Source organism: Pinus tabuliformis, chromosome 2_1, assembly GCF_031772625.1.
Source record: "Pinus tabuliformis cultivar Carrire ecotype Pingquan chromosome 2_1, CPIR1, whole genome shotgun sequence".
Classification (NCBI taxonomy): Eukaryota; Viridiplantae; Streptophyta; class Pinopsida; order Pinales; family Pinaceae; genus Pinus; species Pinus tabuliformis.
In genome coordinates, this window is record NC_142299.1 from 685,701,081 (window position 1) to 685,721,428 (window position 20,348).

At 37.4% G+C, this 20,348-nt stretch overlaps 4 protein-coding genes and 1 long non-coding RNA gene across 5 annotated transcripts; 4 read left to right on the forward strand and 1 right to left on the reverse strand.

The window, feature by feature from the left end:
- Positions 1-891: 891 nt before the first annotated feature.
- Positions 892-2,189, reverse strand: LOC149202454 (protein CfxQ homolog). Its single transcript, XM_089401593.1, has 4 exons — positions 1,915-2,189; positions 1,410-1,814; positions 1,111-1,202; positions 892-1,006 (listed from the first exon to the last, which is right to left on the reverse strand). The coding sequence occupies exons 1-4, from the start codon at positions 2,044-2,046 to the stop codon at positions 892-894; spliced, it is 744 nt and encodes a 247-aa protein (XP_089257719.1). The 5' UTR covers positions 2,047-2,189.
- A 294-nt stretch (positions 2,190-2,483) lies between these two features.
- Positions 2,484-5,112, forward strand: LOC149202455 (uncharacterized). Its single transcript, XM_089403177.1, has 2 exons — positions 2,484-4,355; positions 4,445-5,112. The coding sequence occupies exons 1-2, from the start codon at positions 4,090-4,092 to the stop codon at positions 5,091-5,093; spliced, it is 915 nt and encodes a 304-aa protein (XP_089259303.1). The 5' UTR covers positions 2,484-4,089; the 3' UTR covers positions 5,094-5,112.
- Positions 5,113-5,223: 111 nt separating this feature from the next.
- On the forward strand, positions 5,224-6,285 carry LOC149202456 (uncharacterized). Its single transcript, XM_089401594.1, has 4 exons — positions 5,224-5,370; positions 5,451-5,698; positions 5,787-6,168; positions 6,279-6,285. The coding sequence occupies exons 1-4, from the start codon at positions 5,285-5,287 to the stop codon at positions 6,283-6,285; spliced, it is 723 nt and encodes a 240-aa protein (XP_089257720.1). The 5' UTR covers positions 5,224-5,284.
- On the forward strand, positions 6,285-7,623 carry LOC149202457 (uncharacterized). The gene is made up of 3 exons (XR_016253523.1): positions 6,285-6,918; positions 7,006-7,092; positions 7,273-7,623. It is a non-coding gene; the product is annotated as an uncharacterized LOC149202457 (long non-coding RNA).
- A 9,127-nt stretch (positions 7,624-16,750) lies between these two features.
- Positions 16,751-17,645, forward strand: LOC149202458 (ras-related protein RIC1-like). The gene is made up of 3 exons (XM_089399992.1): positions 16,751-16,930; positions 17,240-17,343; positions 17,519-17,645. Exons 1-3 carry the CDS (start codon positions 16,796-16,798, stop codon positions 17,610-17,612), a joined length of 333 nt encoding a protein of 110 aa, XP_089256118.1. The 5' UTR covers positions 16,751-16,795; the 3' UTR covers positions 17,613-17,645.
- The last annotated feature ends 2,703 nt before the right edge of the window (positions 17,646-20,348 follow it).

Here is a 20,348-nt window from a genome sequence, read left to right on the forward strand (position 1 = left end):
AGCCCTGACATTCCCTGCATTCTTCCCTGCATTCGCTGACAAAAAAATCAGAATGCAGTTAAACCGCCTGACATCCCTGACCCATCAGCGATGAGCTGGAATTCATGGCGCGCGGGTGACCATTTCGAACCGGCGCGATTATGCTCTGCAGCTCACTTCCCGCTCTGAATTGCGATTCCGCTGTGCTGAGGTACCGCTCTGCAGCTCGGAGGCCAGGAACTCTTCAGTGCGCAGGTACCCTTCGCTATCAGAGCCGTGAATTCACTGTCAACCTCAGCTGCTAGCTGCATATTGCTATTTGCTGCATCCTCTGTCTATGACATTCCCTGCATTCTTCCCTGCATTCCCTGACAAAAAAATCAGAATGCAGTTAAACCGCCTGACATCCCTGACCCATCAGCGACGAGCTGGAATTCATGGCGCGCGGGTGACCATTTCGAACCGGCGCGATTACGCTCTGCAGCTCACTTCCCGCTCTGAATTGCGATTCCGCTGTGCTGAGGTACCGCTCTGCAGCTCGGAGGCCAGGAACTCTTCAGCGCGCAGGTACCCTTCGCTATCAGAGCCGTGAAATTCACTGTCAACCTCAGCTGCTAGCTGCATATTGCTATTTGCTGCATCCTCTGTCTATGTCTTCTTTTAATCGTTTACTCGATGTCCTCCCTTTCCCTGTGGTGGTTGTTTTTATGTTTATACTCTCGGTTCATTTTGCAAGGAGAATCGAGCGATGTGGGTGCGAATGGCATGGGTTAATTGTGATATGCATGGGTTAATCCATTACACTATATTAAGCACTCAATTACTGCCAAATGACTTAAGTTCGTCAACAAACCTACATCCTCGATCTGCTTGCATGTATACCATATAGAGAATGGCTTCAGGTGCTTGTAGCTATTCCCCATATTGTTCATGCGTAACGAATTGTTTTCCCGCAGTTCGATCTGCAGCCCAACTACCACTCATTTTAATTTCGTTCTCATTCTCTTTGTTCAACTGCCCATTGGACCTGTAATGGGCTAGTGATTCCTTAAATCGTTTTATATTGGTTTCAAATTTCTTAACAATGAACAAACAACATGCTCTGCTGCGAGTGAGGAACAATCTTCTTACCCATACATGAACTCGGTGTGTAGTCCATTAATACGTTGCAGAAGCTCCTTCAAGTACTCAACAGCATCTCCCAATATTGAGGTCCTGTCCGTCTGCTAAAAGGAAATGCCAAGCAAGAGGAGCTTTAGTGTTAGTTACCATTAATTAGCAACATCTCAACAAGCATTCAAATGAAAAAACTCTTAAAGTAGGCAAGTTTCCCCAAATTATATGTTCAAACTGTGAACAATAAACCAGAATCTATCATATCTAAATCATTTGTTGAACCAAGAATTCCACTGAAACTACGAAAATCTAACTAAACCTCCATTTAACTCCTTCCTTTGCTTTTCTGTTGTATTTTTAATAATTAGATCGGCAATTGCTTCAACAGAGCATGTCTCATGCAGCTTAAAACCATAAAGCAAACTGCTTTCCATCTGTTCATTCATCTTCAGCTGCACAATTTCAGCAAGTTCTGTTGGACTGAAGTCATCAAAAATGAAATATCTAGTCACTCTTCTACAAAATCCCTCATTGGAGGCAATTACACGCTTCATCGGCTCAGCATATCCTGCAAAGATTACCACCACCTTTCCACTATCCATGACTGACATTATCTCCTCCAATGCTTCCAAACCATAGTCTTTGTCATCTGCTTTCTGCATGGGTATCAACCTGTATGCTTCGTCAACAAAAAGTATTCCACCCTCTGCTTCCTTGATCTGCAAAATACATGACTTTGGTTAATGTTTTGATATGCAGACTCTTATAGAGTATGTTGATATTTATTCATCTGAACACTTCAGAAAATTATGACCATACCTTTTTCCTAGTCTTGGGGCCAGTATGACCAACAAATTCTCCAACTAGATCTGTTCTTTGAACTTCAGTTACCTTGTCTGAAGGTAAAACACCAACAATATGCAAAAGTTTTCCAAGAATTCGGGCCACCATTGTTTTCCCTGCAAATATGTAACTAAACTTAGCTCAAATTCATAAACAGAAATAGAAAACAAATCTTCCAACCATTATTTTTTATAAGGAAACAGTCTATTACAGATCACCATGAAATGATCATTCTACGTGGTGATTTTCAATGGGGCTCAAAAGGAGATGATTAGATGACAGAAGATGAGTTTACGTGATTTACATCTCTCCTTTCTGATACCTTTAAATTATTTTTCATGTTGGCTGAGGCAATATTACGATGAATGTAGAGCACATTTTATTAAAACAGACAAGAGATGAAAAAACAAATTCAGGAAAATATATATTGTATAATAAATATGAAGAAAATATGATCAATGCAACGCTAATAAAAACTAAAGAAGAAATTCATAGTGATTTGACAAAATCCACAATCCTCACAAGGACAAGTCTACAACAAAATTGTGGTATTTTTCGTATTAATATACCTTTGTAGTCTGAGCATTTGAACCCTGTATTTTAGTTTCCTTTGATTAAGTTTCGAGTTATGTCAAATGAATTGTCCATTTACCAAATGAGTAATACAATCTTTCAAGTTTCAATATCTTATATGTTTTAACAGTAAGCTCGAAACAAGGAAGAAAGGATATTATTTTTATGAATACGGAAATATTTTGCAAGGTTTGACACAGGGTGTACCTGAATAAAATAAAGGTGCAACATTTCTCAATAATTCTTGCTAGAGAGATTTGAAAAAATATGGATTTGAAGAAAAATACTAAAGCCCTAAATGGCTTGAAATCATACTTAGAAATGTCAAAAGATGGAAAGTTGCAATTAGTAGATTGAACATTGGAAACTTATGTCTATTTTCTTCCTGATATGATTTAAATTCATAATGCCAGATCAATTAGACATTGCCTGAAGAAAATGAATAACTTATATCAGCTTCATTTTAATTGCCAGGTAGAAAAATGGAAACTTCAAAAAAATAGAGTGATCTTCAAATACAAAATATTTTTCAGACCTTTGCACAAAGCATTGGTGCAAAATATGTAAGGGTACACCCCTTGAGATTTGTCAATAAGGAAACTTGGAAATGCTATGCATTCAAAAATATATGAACCCACAAGTTAAACAAGTACAAATCAGACAATGCAATTTCAAAGTGGGAAGCAATCTGGAGAAAACTATTGAAATTTGAATAGACTGCTTCCCCTCCCACTGTGCCACCCCCATCCCAAGCACAGTTTAAAGAAATACAATTGACAAAAGAAATACTGTAGAGAAAAAATATTGCCAGTACTAATTTTTTAAAGCAGACCAGCACATAAATATTCATAATTAATTGACAAAATATGTCCACCAGGCTGTGGTCTAGTCACAAGTTGGAGCACTTGCTGTAATGATGGCCCAGGTTCAAATATCAAGTTTGAAGGGCATGCCCCTGTCTGGTTTTATTTCAAGACTAGTTGGAGGAAGAAATTGACAGACCATCAACACCACATAGTCACAGTAAACATTTCAGTCAAAAAAATTGACATAATATTTTGGCATCTTCATGGGAAAATGAAGCTTATTAAACAAGGTGTCTGGCATGCAGTAATCCAAATATATTATCAAAATCTGGTTGAGTTGAGCAATGGAATCTTATGTGTACCTTTATTTTGACACACTGGGATACCCCAGTTGTTACTAAGTATATGATGTGTCTTCTCTTTATAATACTTAATAATTTCTGCGGGATGCTTCAGAGTTAGGTAAGCAGAAAACACGGTTTTGTAACTAAATCTTTGCATCTGTTCATGTTGTCAAAGGAATCTTTCCTTTAAGGAATGCCTTGTTGAAAATGAATGAGGCAAAAAGCAACATCTTAAAGGAAATGCTTGCATCCCAAATTTTTTGCATCCTTTTGTGCTATTTATTTTTGTCATCATTGAGTGATTGATATTTTAGACCTCAAAAAAAGCATAAAAGAGGTTTTATATTTATATATATGTTGAATAACTTGCTAAGATCGAAATTTTGGTTTTGATGTCCTTGCATATTGTTTGACCAGATTAGTTCAAAATGGGCAAGCGAAAGAAATGGCAATATATCATGGATCTTGAGGTGCAAGACCTCAAAGGAAAAATGACTTTCTCTAATAAAGACTTGGTTTGGACAGAAATAAATACAAAAAACAATGGTATTGATCGTGTTGCTGTAATCCCGTTACGACGAGTTGCTGACTTTATAAAAGGAGAGGAAGAAAATCCTATTGCTCCATGTAAATTCGTACGAAAAACAAAGGGTAAACCAAAAGAAAGATCTACTGCTGCATTGCAATATGATATGTGAGTATTTAAAATATATATTGTTTAGATCTTTTGAAACCACGGTTATCTTTCTTTGTATGTACTAACAATTTAAATTTTTGGTTTAGCTATTATTGTTCATTTGGCCCAGAGGACAAAAGAGGAAATCTTTCAGCTAAACGAAGGACTTCATTTGTGCAGAAGAGGGGTTGCCAATGCCACTTTATTGTGAAAGTTATGCATGAAATTCCTGATAGAGCAATATTAACTTTCAATATGTATGAACATGTAGATGGGGAAGGTTGGGCTTGTCATGGTCAATGTGACACTTCAGGTGAGACCAGGGCCTTGCTTAGGCCAAGGCTTTCGAGGGACATTGTTGCATATGTAGAGAGTTGTTTCTTTTTGGGAGTGCCTATTGATGTAGTGTATAGAACCCACGTTAAGAGACATGTTGACATCGATGTGGCAACTCGAGATAGAGATTTCTTCTTATGCAGGAAAGATATTGTAAACATTTATAATAGGTTGGCGAAGGGAAATTATCAACTTCACAAAAAGGATGAAATGAGTGTAAACCTTTGGTATCAAAAGCATCGGGAAGATTTTTTCTTTTACCAAAAGCCCAATGGTGTGGAGGTCCCTTTTATAATAGGGATTCAAACAAAGTGGATGTTGGAGACAATGGTCAAGCTATCGCACAATAGCTTAATAGCCATGGATTCAACATTTAACACAAACAAATATGGGGTAAGTCAGATGCCAATGATTTATTGAATATATTTATTTAAGTTGTATCCATTCAAAATGATTAATAAATTGTATTTGAATTTATGTAATGTTGAAAATGACAGTATCAGTTGTATACACTCGTGGCATTTGATGAACAACAAATCGAGGTGCCTGTTGCATGGGTCGTGGCATCACGAAACACATCAGATGATATTGCAATATGGCTGGAGCAGCTCATGCGCAAGTGTTTCCAAACCCGTCCTGATTGGAAAGTCAATGCTTTCATGGTTGATGATGCACTGGCTGAAATCAGTGCCTTGAGGTAACTTTAACATTGTCATGATATAACCAAACTTGCATTTTTTCTAAAAATATCACACTAAAATGCATTGAATATGGCAGGAGGATCACAGGTTGTGATGTGATCTTATGCGTTTGGCATGTACGGAGGGCTTGGTTGAAAAATGTCAATCGATTGGCCACTAGTTCCATAAAAGCCAAAGAGATGTTCAGTGAGTTAGGTTTCATCATGAAACACACTCTCAATTATGAAGTGGAAGATGCAATCAATCAATTTTTTATCAAGTTTGCAGATGAAGAGAAGTTCTTAGACTATTTCAACAAGAATTGGGTCACTGGAGATAAGATTCGTAAGTAAACATTTTTTTCATATTATATGTATTTTTTTCTTTTATAAAGGTGATAGAGTGAGACTCACATCGTTCTATTTGCAATTAGGTATGTGGGTGAAAGGTTGTCGGGAGTTTCCTCATGCAAATCAGGAGACCAATAATGCTGTTGAGTCATACCATTGTTACCTAAAAACAACATTTCTATCTGATAGAAGGAAAAAATGTGCCCGGAGGATGGATTGGTTATTGCATATGCTACTAACAACAGTTGAACCTTGTTATCGGTTCAAGGAAATCTTAAAAGAAGAAGGATTCCTAAACAACTACAAGAGAGAAAAGCAGCTAGAATCATCAGTGGAACGAGCAAGAAAAATTATGGATACTGATTGTTGTCCTCATGAGAACATAACACGTGCTTATTGGGTGAGAAGTCAGACAGATCAAGATAAAAAATACCTTGTCACCTGGTATTGTAAGGATTTTATAACGTGTGAATGTCCATGGTCTATCCGTGGAAACATTTACAAGCATACCATAAAGGTTAATTGGTTGTATTTCCAATCGGATAATTCAAATCCATTGCTTCATCAATACGCAGAGGATAACATATGCAATGACCCACCTGAGATCAATATAGAGCCTCAAAACCATGATGAAGATGTCGATGCTACTCTTATGGCCACAAATGTTGTTGACGCAGATGCCGAGGCACTTCATTTGGCAAGGGAGGAGTTGTTTAGCTATACCCATCTCATTTTAGATAACCCTCCTACTACTTTGGCGAAGACAATCCAATTGACTGATATGCTTAAAAAAATGTTGGATGAAGCCAATAATTTGCACGTTACTGATTTTGACTTCACACCTGGATTGGAATCTCTTGATCCATCTTTGAAGAGGAAGAAGAGTTTCCTTAGCCCCACAAAGAAAAGAAGAAGCAGCAGAAAAAACAATGGTTTGGAAATTGATTTAAATGTTGATCCATCAGAATATGAACCATTTGAGTTTCGATACCTCAATAAGCGAGGACATCATCGATCAAATAATGCCATCTCTATGGTTCCAGGTTAGTTTCATGTGTTGAATAGAGTCATGATTTTAGATTTAAGTATTTAATCATCACTATTCTTTAACATGTGGTATGTTTATTTTTACAGCAATGCAACAATCCCCAACCATGGCGATAACCCAAGACCAAAGGGAGATGCAAGACCATCCAACCTTACTTGCCATGCCAGGTACATTTGACACTCTTTCATTGTGTGTGCACATATACCTTGATGCTCTAGAAAATTTCTTTGCGATAACGTTTGACATTTTTCTAGGTAACTATAGAATAAGTGGAGAAGCATCATCTTCAACCATGACTGATCATCTACAGAAGGACTTCAACTCTAGTGGGAATCAATGAGGTATGCACAAATAATAGATAAGCTAGGTTATTATGGCGTCGTCAGGTGGCCCTTTATCATATGATAAGTATATTTATGTTTTTCCATTGTTATGTTGTTATAAAAATACCTTTTTCATAATCTGTTCTCTTAAAGTTCATGAAACTTTGTGTTTTGACATGGAATGTTGTGTTGTTTCAGAAGGCTCTAGGTACATTGAGAACATGGGTGCCTGCAAAATTTGAGGAAAGTTTGAGCCTTCATCAGTGCAATATTAAAAATATGGGTGCCTGATGAGCACCGAGGAATGTTTGAGCTCTCATCAATGCAAAAGTAAAAGTTCAATTATATGCCACTACTCTCCTGAAGTTTCATGAAATTTTGAACTTTGACATGGAATGTCAAGTTAATTCACATGGCTCTGTAATTGTTCAACAAATTCAATTGTCGGTTCTTTTTATTGCAATGTTTCTGTATTTTCTCACGTAATTGGTCTAATACTGCAGACTAAGCTGTAACAATGCTGTATACACACCACAATTTGGGAATGAATTAGTGTTTTAGACATCAATCTAAATTGTTCTTCAAATATATTCTCAAATGTTAGATCTGTTATATGATCAAAACAAATCTGATTTTATTTATGGTGTTCATATTTAAGAAAGAAGCTCTTGGGTTTATAGCATCTTGATGTGCAGTTTTCTGAACCTGTTGCTTTTGAACCAAGTCAACATGAAACTTGCATTCTTAGTTATTCTAATGCTTCAATTATGAGCTCTGTTACCAACTGCACAACGAACCACTGGGATTGAACACATACAAGGAATCCAGGGGCATTGACTAGGTTGTAGATTTGTTGCTAGTGGACATCACCTACAGAGGCTGGTTGTAGCCATTCATGTACATAGCATTGTCTTGGCATCTCAAAGCCAACAAATTGAACCACTAGAAACAGAACTGGATATGCTTAGAACTGTTTTGATGAGTGGGGTGCTCCATTGTCGAGAACTGGCCTTGGTTTTCATAGCACTCAAATCAGTGAAGTCTTGAAACTAGACCAAAACATAGAAAAGAGTTGCTGGCCACCATAAGCAAGTAACCAGAAGGGTAATGCATCACACAAGCACAACCAACCTCATATGCCTTCAGAAAAATAGTGAGTAGAGGTTACATCCTGTCCATACTCTATAACGTTCAATGCTTACATAAATACAAGTTTGTAGTTTTATAAAGTACACAAATAAAAAATATGTCCATACCAAGCAACACATTTGTCTCCTTTACATAAGAAATCATGGTGCTGTCCATGCTTTTGATGCCTTCCTCATTCATTTGTGCTGTAGATGATCCCTCCTCTTGTCAATTAATGAGCTAAACCACTAACTTGACACTGCTTCATTGTGCACTATGACATTTTTATCTAACTTATTCGGAAAATGAGGAACTGATGTGATTCATCTTAATGCAAAAACTTATAAGATTCGACAAACCCCTGTTCAGCATTGAAATTGATGATAGCATTACAGCGATATCAAAGTCCTTCAATATTCTGAGAGTGGTCAAATTACAGTCCACTCAGTAAGCTTATTTAGCACTTACATAAGCATTAATCCAGTATATCTACAGAGATTTGATGATTATACAAGTTGGCATACTTGCTTAAGGGTGATGTACCCTAAATGAAGTAAGAAAATTCTATCCGACTGTAAAATTTGTGTGAATTCTGCAAGTGATTGGCAAGGTGGTTGGAAATGACTGAGAAGCAGTGCCCAGGATTTACCATGCCAAGTTGTTTCTTTTCCTATTAACCTTGTAACCCAAACTGCTCATGAGTTTATCCAAACACTTGATTTTTAGCATGCATATTGTATTGAAGAACATGTTATATATGATGGTCACTTCATACTAGTTCTGTCTCAGCCATTGCAGGGAATATTGGCCCTACCTGCTGTCGAGGAACAACCCACAATCCAATCATTGGATCAACTCCCAAAGATGATTACATTACCAGTAGAGGATGGAAATGTATTGCAGCCATTGCAAGGAATATTGGCCCTACCTGCTGTCGAGGGACAACCCAGTATCAAATCATTGGATGAACTCCCAGAGATGATTACATTACCAGTAGAGGATGGAACTGTATTACAGATTAACAAAGCTATGTATGCAGAAATTTATCACAAGAAATCTATGCCTTGTGAAGTGCTGTAGCTAGGAAATTGATATTTTTGACATATTTGTTTATATACCCATGGTAGCCTACATGTTTTATAGTAGAGATTGCTATCCAATGGTACTTTTACATATTCACTGCAATGGTCATCATTTGACATTTAAAACTCCATATGTATATGCGTATATATATAATGGATGCTTGGTTTTTTCAATTATGTTTACAGTTTCAAGTGATGTAAAGAGGCCAATAATCACTGAATCAAATAATATTATTTAAAATATAAACCTGAGGGAAAAGTGCACACTTGTGAGTCGAGACCTTAGTCAGCCCAGGGACCCCAAATTTGGCCTTATGTGTTCTCAAGTATTTGCTTTAAAAATATTAAAATTAAAATATTCTACAAATTAAGTCTTGAAACTAGACCAGAACATAGAAAAGAGTTGCTGGCCACCATAAGCAAGTAACCAGAAGGGTAATGCATCACACAAGCACAACAAACCTCTAAGCAATCAACTAGATACTCATTACAATGAAAAATAAATCAGTATGTTGATGTAAGGTTTAGTTTCATTAAGTTATTGATTCAAATCTTATGAAAAGAAGTAGAGCCTTAAGTATGTAAATTGTTTATTTGTGGAGATGTTAATTGACAGAGAATTGGCTTTAAAGTGTCTTTCTAGCCAAGATAGTAAGATGCATGTTGGGCTGTTGTGGGAGAGGTTTTGATGAGTGGGGTGCTCCATTGTCGAGAACTGGCCTTGGTTTTCATAGCACTCAAATCAGTGAAGTCTTGAAACTAGACCAGAACATAGAAAAGAGTTGCTGGCCACCATAAGCAAGTAACCAGAAGGGTAATGCATCACACAAGCACAACCAACCTCATATGCCTTCAGAAAAATAGTGAGCAGAGGTTACATCCTGTCCATACTCTATAACGTTCAATGCTTACATAAATACAAGTTTGTAGTTTTATAAAGTACACAAATAAAAAATATGTCCATACCAAGCAACACATTTGTCTCCTTTACATAAGAAATCATGGTGTTGTCCATGCTTTTGATGCCTTCCTCATTCATTTGTGCTGTAGATGATCCCTCCTCTTGTCAATTAATGAGCTAAACCACTAACTTGACACTGCTTCATTGTGCACTATGACATTTTTATCTAACTTATTCGGAAAATGAGGAACTGATGTGATTCATCTTAATGCAAAAACTTATAAGATTCGACAAACCCCTGTTCAACATTGAAATTGATGATAGCATTATAGCGATATCAAAGTCCTTCAATATTCTGAGAGTGGTCAAATTACAGTCCACTCAGTAAGCTTATTTAGCACTTACATAAGCATTAATCCAATATATCTACAGAGATTTGATGATTATACAAGTTGGCATACTTGCTTAAGGGTGATGTACCCTAAATGAAGTAAGAAAATTCTATCCGACTGTAAAATTTGTGTGAATTCTGCAAGTGATTGGCAAGGTGGTTGGAGATGACTGAGAAGCAGTGCCCAGGATTTACCATGCCAATTTGTTTCTTTTCCTATTAACCTTGTAACCCAAACTGCTCATGAGTTTATCCAAACACTTGATTTTTAGCATGCATATTGTATTGAAGAACATGTTATATATGATGGTCACTTCATACTAGTTCTGTCTCAGCCATTGCAGGGAATATTGGCCCTACCTGCTGTCGAGGAACAACCCACAATCCAATCATTGGATCAACTCCCAAAGATGATTACATTACCAGTAGAGGATGGAAATGTATTGCAGCCATTGCAAGGAATATTGGCCCTACCTGCTGTCAGGGGACAACCCAGTATCAAATCATTGGATGAACTCCCAGAGATGATTACATTACCAGTAGAGGATGGAACTGTATTACAGATTAACAAAGCTATGTATGCAGAAATTTATCACAAGAAATCTATGCCTTGTGAAGTGCTGTAGCTAGGAAATTGATATTTTTGACATATTTGTTTATATACCCATGGTAGCCTACATGTTTTATAGTAGAGATTGCTATCCAATGGTACTTTTACATATTCACTGCAATGGTCATCATTTGACATTTAAAACTCCATATGTATATGCGTATATATATAATGGATGCTTGGTTTTTTCAATTATGTTTACAGTTTCAAGTGATGTAAAGAGGCCAATAATCACTGAATCAAATAATATTATTTAAAATATAAACCTGAGGGAAAAGTGCACACTTGTGAGTCGAGACCTTAGTCAGCCCAGGGACCCCAAATTTGGCCTTATGTGTTCTCAAGTATTTGCTTTAAAAATATTAAAATTAAAATATTCTACAAATTAAGTCTTGAAACTAGACCAGAACATAGAAAAGAGTTGCTGGCCACCATAAGCAAGTAACCAGAAGGGTAATGCATCACACAAGCACAACAAACCTCTAAGCAATCAACTAGATACTCATTACAGTGAAAAATAAATCAGTATGTTGATGTAAGGTTTAGTTTCATTAAGTTATTGATTCAAATCTTATGAAAAGAAGTAGAGCCTTAAGTATGTAAATTGTTTATTTGTGGAGATGTTAATTGGGGTATCTCTGCTAAATCTGAGCTAGTGACATCATAATGAACTATAATATCTTGCTAAATATTCTTGTATTAGCTTCTAGCTTTGACATAACTTGATCCTGCAACTTCACTCTAATCTTTCCAGTGGTAGCCTACATGTTTTATATTTGCCATAATGGTTTCCTTTCTTATGGTGTGTTTCCTCCGAGTAACAAGGATCAATCCATTAACACACTCTTCCTATGAAATTCTCTTATCATATTCTTATTTTTTCTTATATATTCAATGGATCTTCATATTGTCGAAGATAATTGCAGATCAAATTTCTGAAGACCGTGTTAAAAATTTAAATACAGTGTGTTTCTAGACTTAAATTGCATATAAACACATCATAATTCTTGAAATTAAGCATTGTATGTTCTGATGAAATGAATAGTCAGTGCAAAATAATCGGGTTGGAAGACTTTGGAAATCTTGTTTTCTATCACAATAAGGAGTAATACTAATTGGGGTATCTCTAGCTGTTGGATGGAATGACCACTGTCTTTCTAACTCAGGATTTATTTTCCCTACCCAAGTTCAAATCTGAGCTAGTGACATCATAATGAACTATAATATCTTGCTAAATATTCTTGTATTAGCTTCTAGCTTTGACATAACTTGATCCTGCAACTTCACTCTAATCTTTCCAGTGAAAAAAACTGATCTTCCCCCCTCATTCAAGCAAATTGGAAGTAAATCCCTTTTATGCAATTGGCTTAGTAAATCCCTAATTCACTTCTAGAAAAGTGCGCCCAAGGTGCTTTCAGAAGTTTCCTAGAATAGAGAGCCTCACTCCTAGACTAATGCACACTAGTCTAAAACTGGTTACCTCATCTACCATGCACTTTTCCTATAAATTGATAACAACAATTAAAGGATAGAAACAGTGCCTAAAACAAGGATGTCTATATTTTCACTATAAGAGATGAGACAAATTGAAGAGGGAGCATGCATAAACCTCATTGACATACCATTCAAGATTTCCCACCCCAAGTAGACAACTATCTATTATCTATTGGATGAGGAGGACACATACGTAAAGAAACCTTTCATCACTGATCAACAACCAACTAACAAATCACATAGCATATCAATATCTCTCCAGAAACAAAGATCTGAGAAGGTGTTTGGGAGGATCAGACAACATCATAATTTATTGATGATAATCAGAAAATCATGAACCAGTTACTTTTGTCAAAATACATTTGTCCATGTACATGGAATATATTACATTTGTCCATAAATTTGTCTCCCATACAAAAAACTGTAATGATTGCATGTTGGGGAAAAATAAAATATTAATAGGTTCTTCTTTAGTGAAAGAACCATGCTATGATAGACCCCAGAAAAATGATAACAACAACCCATTCACACAATGGGGATTTATATTGATGGTGATCAATGATTTCTGTTGCAGTGGATGGTGATCCTATGTCATATTTGGCATCTACATATGTTCTTAAAAATGCTCTGGACATTATATCAGTGGACATCTTTTCAATATCTGCAGAGTGATTGATGGTAAAATGTTGAAATTGACAACTCCAATTTATTGCTTCCTTATGAAGAGGTTTTAAATTGTCCTTCCGAACCCGATAGATGCCTTTCATCTGATTACATATCAACTCCGAGTTGGTGAAGACTTCAATATCATTGACATCATGTTGTTTTGCCTCTTTTAACCCTTCAACAAGGGCAATGTAATATGCCTCATTGTTTGTCGTCATTCCAGGCACTTCTCTCTTTCCATGAAATAAATGATTTGTTGCCATATTGTAAAGGACGAATTTAATAACTGCTCGACCTGGATTTGGAAAGCAAGACACTTCAATGCATAAATGCCACTTTTGCACCATTTTTTACACTTCAAAAACCTGAAAAACAAATAACAATAAATTCATGTTAAACAAGTAGACAATTATCTATTTCCTAATACTCAACATGTTTTTCAATCATATATAATTAAAAAAAGCAGATAATTTGTGTTCATTTACACTGCATCACTTTTAATACTGGCAACTATTCTGCAAAAAACACATTTAGCAATCACCACTTTATATAGATGAAATGCTCATTATAGGACCCAAATACATCTATGAGTTTTAAAATAAATGATACTCAAGGAAGTGAATATTGTATGCAGTTCCCTTATTTTTGGATGTGTGAATAGGAATAATTCTGATCATAGACTAATTCACATCATTCTTTGGTGTGTCTGTTGATAGTAAGAACAGATTCCCTTATTTTGGGATGTGTGAATAGATTAATTCAGATCACAGTGAACATATTGCTTCATTATTCTCAAACATTTCTGTATATTAGTCCCCTCACAAAGGTACCATTACACTAAGGTTGGAGAATTATAGTGTATTATGGTGTGTCATAAATACCATCCTGTACAGCATCATCATTTCCCAACATTCTTATTTTTGAACCCTTGAGGCTTCTTATAAAATTGTTTTGCCCATTACCCTGTTTCAATGGTTGGAAGCTTTATTGATTCAGTTTCTTTGTGCCCAGTATTTGATAGCAGAGAGTTTCAATTTCTATGTGTTTCTATGAATTTCATGGAGAAGGATTGTTAGACCAGATTAGTTAGGTTGAGTGGCCTGTATAGAGGTGATCGTAGAGAAGTTGCACTCAGAATTGCATTGAACACAAAAACTAAAACTCAAAGCCCTGATTGGCATACTGAACAACAAAGGTACATCTTGTTATTCCATTGCACACTAACTGTTGTGCAAGCTACACTGAAGACAGAGATCATATTTTCACCTAACGATTGAAAGTGCACTAACATGCCTGCAAGTTTCAAAAGATTTGGAAGGAATTACTATTTCGCTGATGCTGCAGATGCTACCTCATCCTCTCTATGGCATCAGGGATAGAAAAACACTGACAGTCCAAGTCTGCAAGGGGATAAGGGCTCTAAGGTGGAATTCCTATATTTAGAGACTACAACAGAGTTCCATTAGGTTAAGAGATAAAGAGGATACGTTAATCTTGTCCAAAACAATGTTCAGGGTGATACACGGATGTTGGAACACTTGGGACAGAAATCTATGTTTCCTATGGGAGGTCTGGGTGGGTATTTATGATGGTGGAAATGTATTAAATTTCCATGGAAGAATCATCTTTTCATGTGACTAGCCCTTGTGAATAAGAACCTGACTTGGGGGGTCTTGAAAAAACGAACTTGGCATGGCCCTAATAGACGCACTCTGAGTAAAACTGAAGATGAAAGTTGAGTCTGAAACCATCAGCCATTTGCTTATTCACTGTCCCTTCTCAAGAGAAGTACAGGCCGATTCTTTGACTCTGAACAGAGGTCTAGGTCACTGGCAAGGGAAGGACTGAATTCATGATAACTGGTCTGGGCACTGTGGCACTCGCCATTATAAGGAGACAAAATTTTCTTATGGCATAATGATGACCTGGTTGTATATAGGAGTATTAATGCAGCAGAGCAAATTTAGGATCAACAAATATAGTCTACTTGTCTGTTTCTGAGTTGAGTAATATATATAACAGCATATTGCTAATGTTTGACAAAGCAACATACCAAGTTGGTGAGATTGGAACTAGGTTCCACACATGCACATGCATTGGCCCACAAGTAAACTAACCAGAAAGAAGAGTGACCCCTTCAACATGTACAAGGCAAACCTACACATGCACATGGAAACCAGTAAAAAGAAAAAAAACAGTCCACTAAACATGCATAAGACATATGTAGTAATTTGGACATATGTAGTCCACTATAAATGTGAAGAGGAACCCAAGAGTTGCCATGTCCACAACTCTGCAGCTGAGAGGGAGAGGGATTATCAGAGTGAATGCTCAACAGAGACCCCAAGACTGCAAGTTGGAATACAATATAAACACCCAACAGCACATAAGTTTCAGTGGTGTTCTTCAATTTCCTGCGGCTCATCTTTTTAATTGATGGGCTGCAGAATGGCATCTTCATTTGCTCCATCATCAATTTCCCTATTTGAATACCACTCAAACATATGAATGAACTCATGTGCCTGCTGAGGGTAATTATAAGGGAAGGCAACATGGAAAAGTGGTGGGCTATTTCCATGAGGCTCTGCAACAGCTACCAAGAAAAAGATGTGAACGTTCCCTCTACAGGGGAGGCAGGGGAGCCAGAGAGACAAACTTGATTTTAGAGGTAGCGTTGTTGTGGCCAAAAAAATTCTTTATAAGTGGGTCCCACCTATTAGGTCTTTAGTGGATAACCAAATATAATAAATAATGTTAAAGAGAGTTTTAACTATTGTCAACAATATGGAAAAGTGCTCATTAGTTGAGGATAAGACGGTGTTGGAACGATGGGAAAAATGGCCCTGCAGTCTCTTGTAAATACAACCCCTTGTGTTATTGTATGGGCTGGCCCTTAGTTGCTGTTGTAAAGCCTTGATGTGTAGGGTGGGCAGTATCATGTGGGCCCAATACATCTAATCTTTAGTTTCCTACTAATATCAGTTTCCTCTGTAATAGGGCTGCTTGTATCTTCACAGCGATCTTCTTATGGCTGCAACATTTGTAATAGGGCTGCTTTTATCTTCACAGCGATCTTCTTATGGCTGCAACATTTGGAATTTAAATTTCTCTCACGGAATCCCATTGTTTCTTGTTATCCATACAAGTTCGTTAGCCTTTTGTTTGCTCGTAGATAAATAGGAGAAATTTTTATTAAATAATATCTTGGTTGACTGTTCCTGCGCGGATCAAAGTATTTCTGTTATAAGTACTTTCTATTTTGGTGTTTATTAGTCTCTATTCAACCCAATGCCAATCAATCTCTTTTCCTGTTGATACAGTTGCAAAGGTTTACTTAATGCATCATTACATTTTTACAGAAAGAGGTAGCTATTGTGATTAACAGCGTTTGGAATCGAGCTATAATTTGTAAGCTTCTTTTGTTGCAGATTGTCTATGATATTACAGATATGGATAGTTTCGATCATGTCAAACACTGGTTGACTGAGATTGAAAGATATACGAGTGATAATGTAAACAAGATCCTCGTTGGAAACAAATGTGATTTGGCGGAGAAGAGAGCGGTGGAGCAACAAATGGCTAAGGTATATAGTAAATTGTATTATTGCACTCTCACAATCATGGAAATGCATCTAGATCTGTCTGCAAGTTTTTAGCTGGTGAATGGAACTGGATCTCTTTGTGCAAGACATGTACCATTTACCTCGCACTTTACTTTCCCACTTTTGACATAAATCTTTATTTATAATATATCTTATCACTTTCTGGTCATCCAGAATTTAACATCAACCTTTATGGTGTGATATTGTGCAAGTCGGGATCCAAGAATCCTATCCATTTTCTCTTTACTCTTCCATTCTAGGCCTCTTCTCTTATATATTTAGAGACTGCAGGCCTTCGCCAATGATGTGGGAATCCCATTTTTGGAGACAAGCGCTAAAGATGCAACCAACGTTGAGCAAGCATTCCTCACAATGGCCAGGGAAATAAAGAAGAGGTAGTAAGAGTATTGTATGTGTTTTCTCATCTATGAGTCTACCACCGATTGCTACAAGCTTCATTGGAATGAACTGTTTGTATTTGCTTCAAGACTTTTATTTTGACAATAAATACATTCATCTTGTTAAAGATGGGTTAACAATTTTTATAATTTCTTGGCTGAGTTTTCACAGGGTGGGTGGCCAAACTACCTCGAACAACAGCCAAATAGGTACTGTTGAAATGAAAGGAAAACCACTTCAACAGAAAAGCAACTGCTGCGGCTAAGATACTTTTGATCACATCTTTAAGTTAGTTCCCTAAAAGAAAGCAAGGACAAACTGTCTTTTGCATGTGCTAAATGATGACTTCAAAAGCAGTTCATATTGTGCTGTCTGTGCCTTTGCCTTGATGACAATGTAATATTTGTTGTATCTTGTAATTGGGAGATGGTGATTGCCTTTTATCTACATATGGAGAGATTTATAAACGCGGTTTCAACAAATTAGGAATTTGAAAATTAATTTAAGATTATACAACGTGATTATTCTTTTCTTTTTTCCAATTATATTGGGAAATGCAGATGTTGATGTGAAATAGATCATTTGCTTTAGTTTTGGTTAGCCTTTTAAGATTTGCTATTTTTATGCTTACTCATAGGGACACTGCATATAATGGTGGATAGATTCCTCTATAAGTGAATGAAACCTACATTTGATGGATGGGAATATTAGCTGATTATGGTTCATGTAAAAACGTATCGTTATTGTGGACCGATGCTTGATGTTTGTTGTCAAATATATGTCACCGAATTCTTGTGATTAATTAAGTCAAGGCCTTTTAGTACTCTCCTGAAGGTAGAATTGAAAATTATAAATATTTAAATGCCTCAACGTCGAGGTACAGATTGAATTACCTAAAGAATGGTGGATGGGTTCATCTGTTAGTAAATGGAACGTTCAGTCGGCGAGACACTGGCTGATTATGATTCATGTGAAAATATTGTTATTCTGAAATGGGGCAAGACTTCACGGAATTCTTGTTATTGATGAAATAAATGCCTCATATTACCCTCCTATACGTAAAAGCGAAATTTTTAAATATTTAAATGTCTCAACTTAGCTATGCCTAGATAGAATTCACATTTTTAAAACCTGAATGCCTCACTTCACTATACCCAGATTGAATGACTCTTCCATTGCACACTTGCAATTTTAATTTATCTGCAACGCCAAAAATATGATACATTGAAAGACAGCAATTGATTTCCACCTGGCCACTGTGGCCATGGGTTGTAGAGTATTATAATTTATAATGGGCGTAGTCTACCTAGGCATTACAAACCCCGATTACAAACCCCCCTGAATTACAAACCCCGATCGAAATTTCGAAGGATGAACACTGCGAACTGATAGCAAAGCAAAGCGAAGAGTACCTGGCCTCCGAGCTGCAGTGCGGAAGGAGTTCGCAGAGGGGTGCGCGCAGAGCATCAGAGCTTGAATGGGCGCGGGTGAGTTCGCAGAGGCGGAAGCGCAGAGCATCAGAGCTTGAATGGGCGCGGGTGAAAAGTAGGTGGCATGTTTGCGCTGCCAATTCCTGTCCTTCACTTTCTGGAATGCTTCGTATGGGAAACGAGATTTCAAATTTGTCTAAGTATATGACGCCACGGGTCTCTTCCTAATACCAAGAATGGGAAACAAAATTGAATTACTGTGATTTGTCGGACAGAGGCGGTGAGAAGATCAGTACGAACATCGTCGACTTATTGAAGAGAGTGGTTTCGGTTTCCAGTTTCCAGCAGTTTTACAGCGGTAAAGGTATAAGTCATCGATCACTGTAATTAACAGCAGGGAGTTAGTTACAACACCTGAAGAGTTTGAATTCAATTATCGTTCACCAAATAACAGAAAGAACCGCCCTGAATTACAAACCCCGATTACAAACCCCCCTGAATTACAAACCCCGATTGAAATTTCGAAGGATGAACACTGCGAACTGATAGCAAAGAAAAGGGTACCTGCGAGGAGTACCTGGCCTCCGAGCTGCAGTGCGGAAGGAGTTCGCAGAGGGGTAAGCGCAGAGCATCAGAGCTTGAATGGGCGCGGGTGACCATTTCGAATGGAGGGAATTACTCCCCGCATGAATTCCAGCTCATTACTCCCCGCAGGAATTACTCCCCGATCGGTCAGGGATGTCAGGCGATCGGTCAGGGATGTCAGGGCGGTCAGGGAGGGTGGCGGAGAAAGGTGGTGGTGGAGCTGAGAGATGGTGGCGGAAGAGGGAGAGATTTCCGGTAGTCGGAGCCGGACGATTTTCCGGCCGGTGCCGGAAAAAGGGCCATTCTACAGCCTAGGTAGACTACTCCTATATATATATATATATATATATATATATATATATATATATTCATCTCACATTCCCAAATGTACTTTCAGATTTACTTGGGAAAAGACATGGTTCTCTCCCATTAATTTCCCAATTTTATATTCATGTCACATTTCCAAATGTACTCCCAACTTTACTTGGGAGAAGATAAGTCAACTGTAAGGATGGATGAGAAGTTAATGACGTTAATGAGAGGTGGTTGAGATGGAGAAGAGAGGGAGGGTATAAAAAGGGAAGAGAGAAGGGAGAAAAGGGGGGAATGTTGGGTCTTGCTTATGATTTTGGGGGTTGGTTGTGATTTTAGGATTTGTTGTGATTTTTGGAGACCTTAGGAATTTGTGGAGGTTTCTTGGGTTGTTGAGAGGAGGGAAATATTGTTCATATTATCTGGATCATTCATCTTGGATACACACACTACATCTGGTTGGACTTGGGCTCGGACGGCTAGGGAACCTGTGGAGGTTTCCTGGGCTAGGGATTTATTTCCTAGTTGGCTGGGAGGTAAATCTAGTTGGGTTGGTCAAGAGGAGCATTCAGCAAGGGCAGTAGCTCAAAGGCATCTCCACCAGCCACCAGTATAGGTATTCCTCTATAGATTACTCATGTAAATTTATTAAAATGAAATGTTCACCATAAGTT

Bases quoted from the DNA above. Each gene is read 5' to 3' on its own strand.
- LOC149202454 (XM_089401593.1), bottom strand. From the start codon at position 2,046: ATGGTGGCCCGAATTCTTGGAAAACTTTTGCATATTGTTGGTGTTTTA. The intron at 1,203-1,409 runs GTTAGATTTTCG...TCCTTTTAGCAG, and splicing joins AGGAGTTAAATGGAGGTTTA to ACGGACAGGACCTCAATATT. The intron at 1,007-1,110 runs GTAAGAAGATTG...AGCCCATTACAG, and splicing joins CACACCGAGTTCATGTATGG to GTCCAATGGGCAGTTGAACA.
- LOC149202455 (XM_089403177.1), top strand. From the start codon at position 4,090: ATGGGCAAGCGAAAGAAATGGCAATATATCATGGATCTTGAGGTGCAA. The intron at 4,356-4,444 runs GTGAGTATTTAA...TTTTTGGTTTAG, and splicing joins GCTGCATTGCAATATGATAT to CTATTATTGTTCATTTGGCC.
- LOC149202456 (XM_089401594.1), top strand. From the start codon at position 5,285: ATGCGCAAGTGTTTCCAAACCCGTCCTGATTGGAAAGTCAATGCTTTC. The intron at 5,371-5,450 runs GTAACTTTAACA...TGAATATGGCAG, and splicing joins GCTGAAATCAGTGCCTTGAG to GAGGATCACAGGTTGTGATG. The intron at 5,699-5,786 runs GTAAGTAAACAT...ATTTGCAATTAG, and splicing joins GGTCACTGGAGATAAGATTC to GTATGTGGGTGAAAGGTTGT.
- LOC149202458 (XM_089399992.1), top strand. From the start codon at position 16,796: ATGGATAGTTTCGATCATGTCAAACACTGGTTGACTGAGATTGAAAGA. The intron at 16,931-17,239 runs GTATATAGTAAA...TAGAGACTGCAG, and splicing joins TGGAGCAACAAATGGCTAAG to GCCTTCGCCAATGATGTGGG. The intron at 17,344-17,518 runs GTAGTAAGAGTA...GAGTTTTCACAG, and splicing joins GCCAGGGAAATAAAGAAGAG to GGTGGGTGGCCAAACTACCT.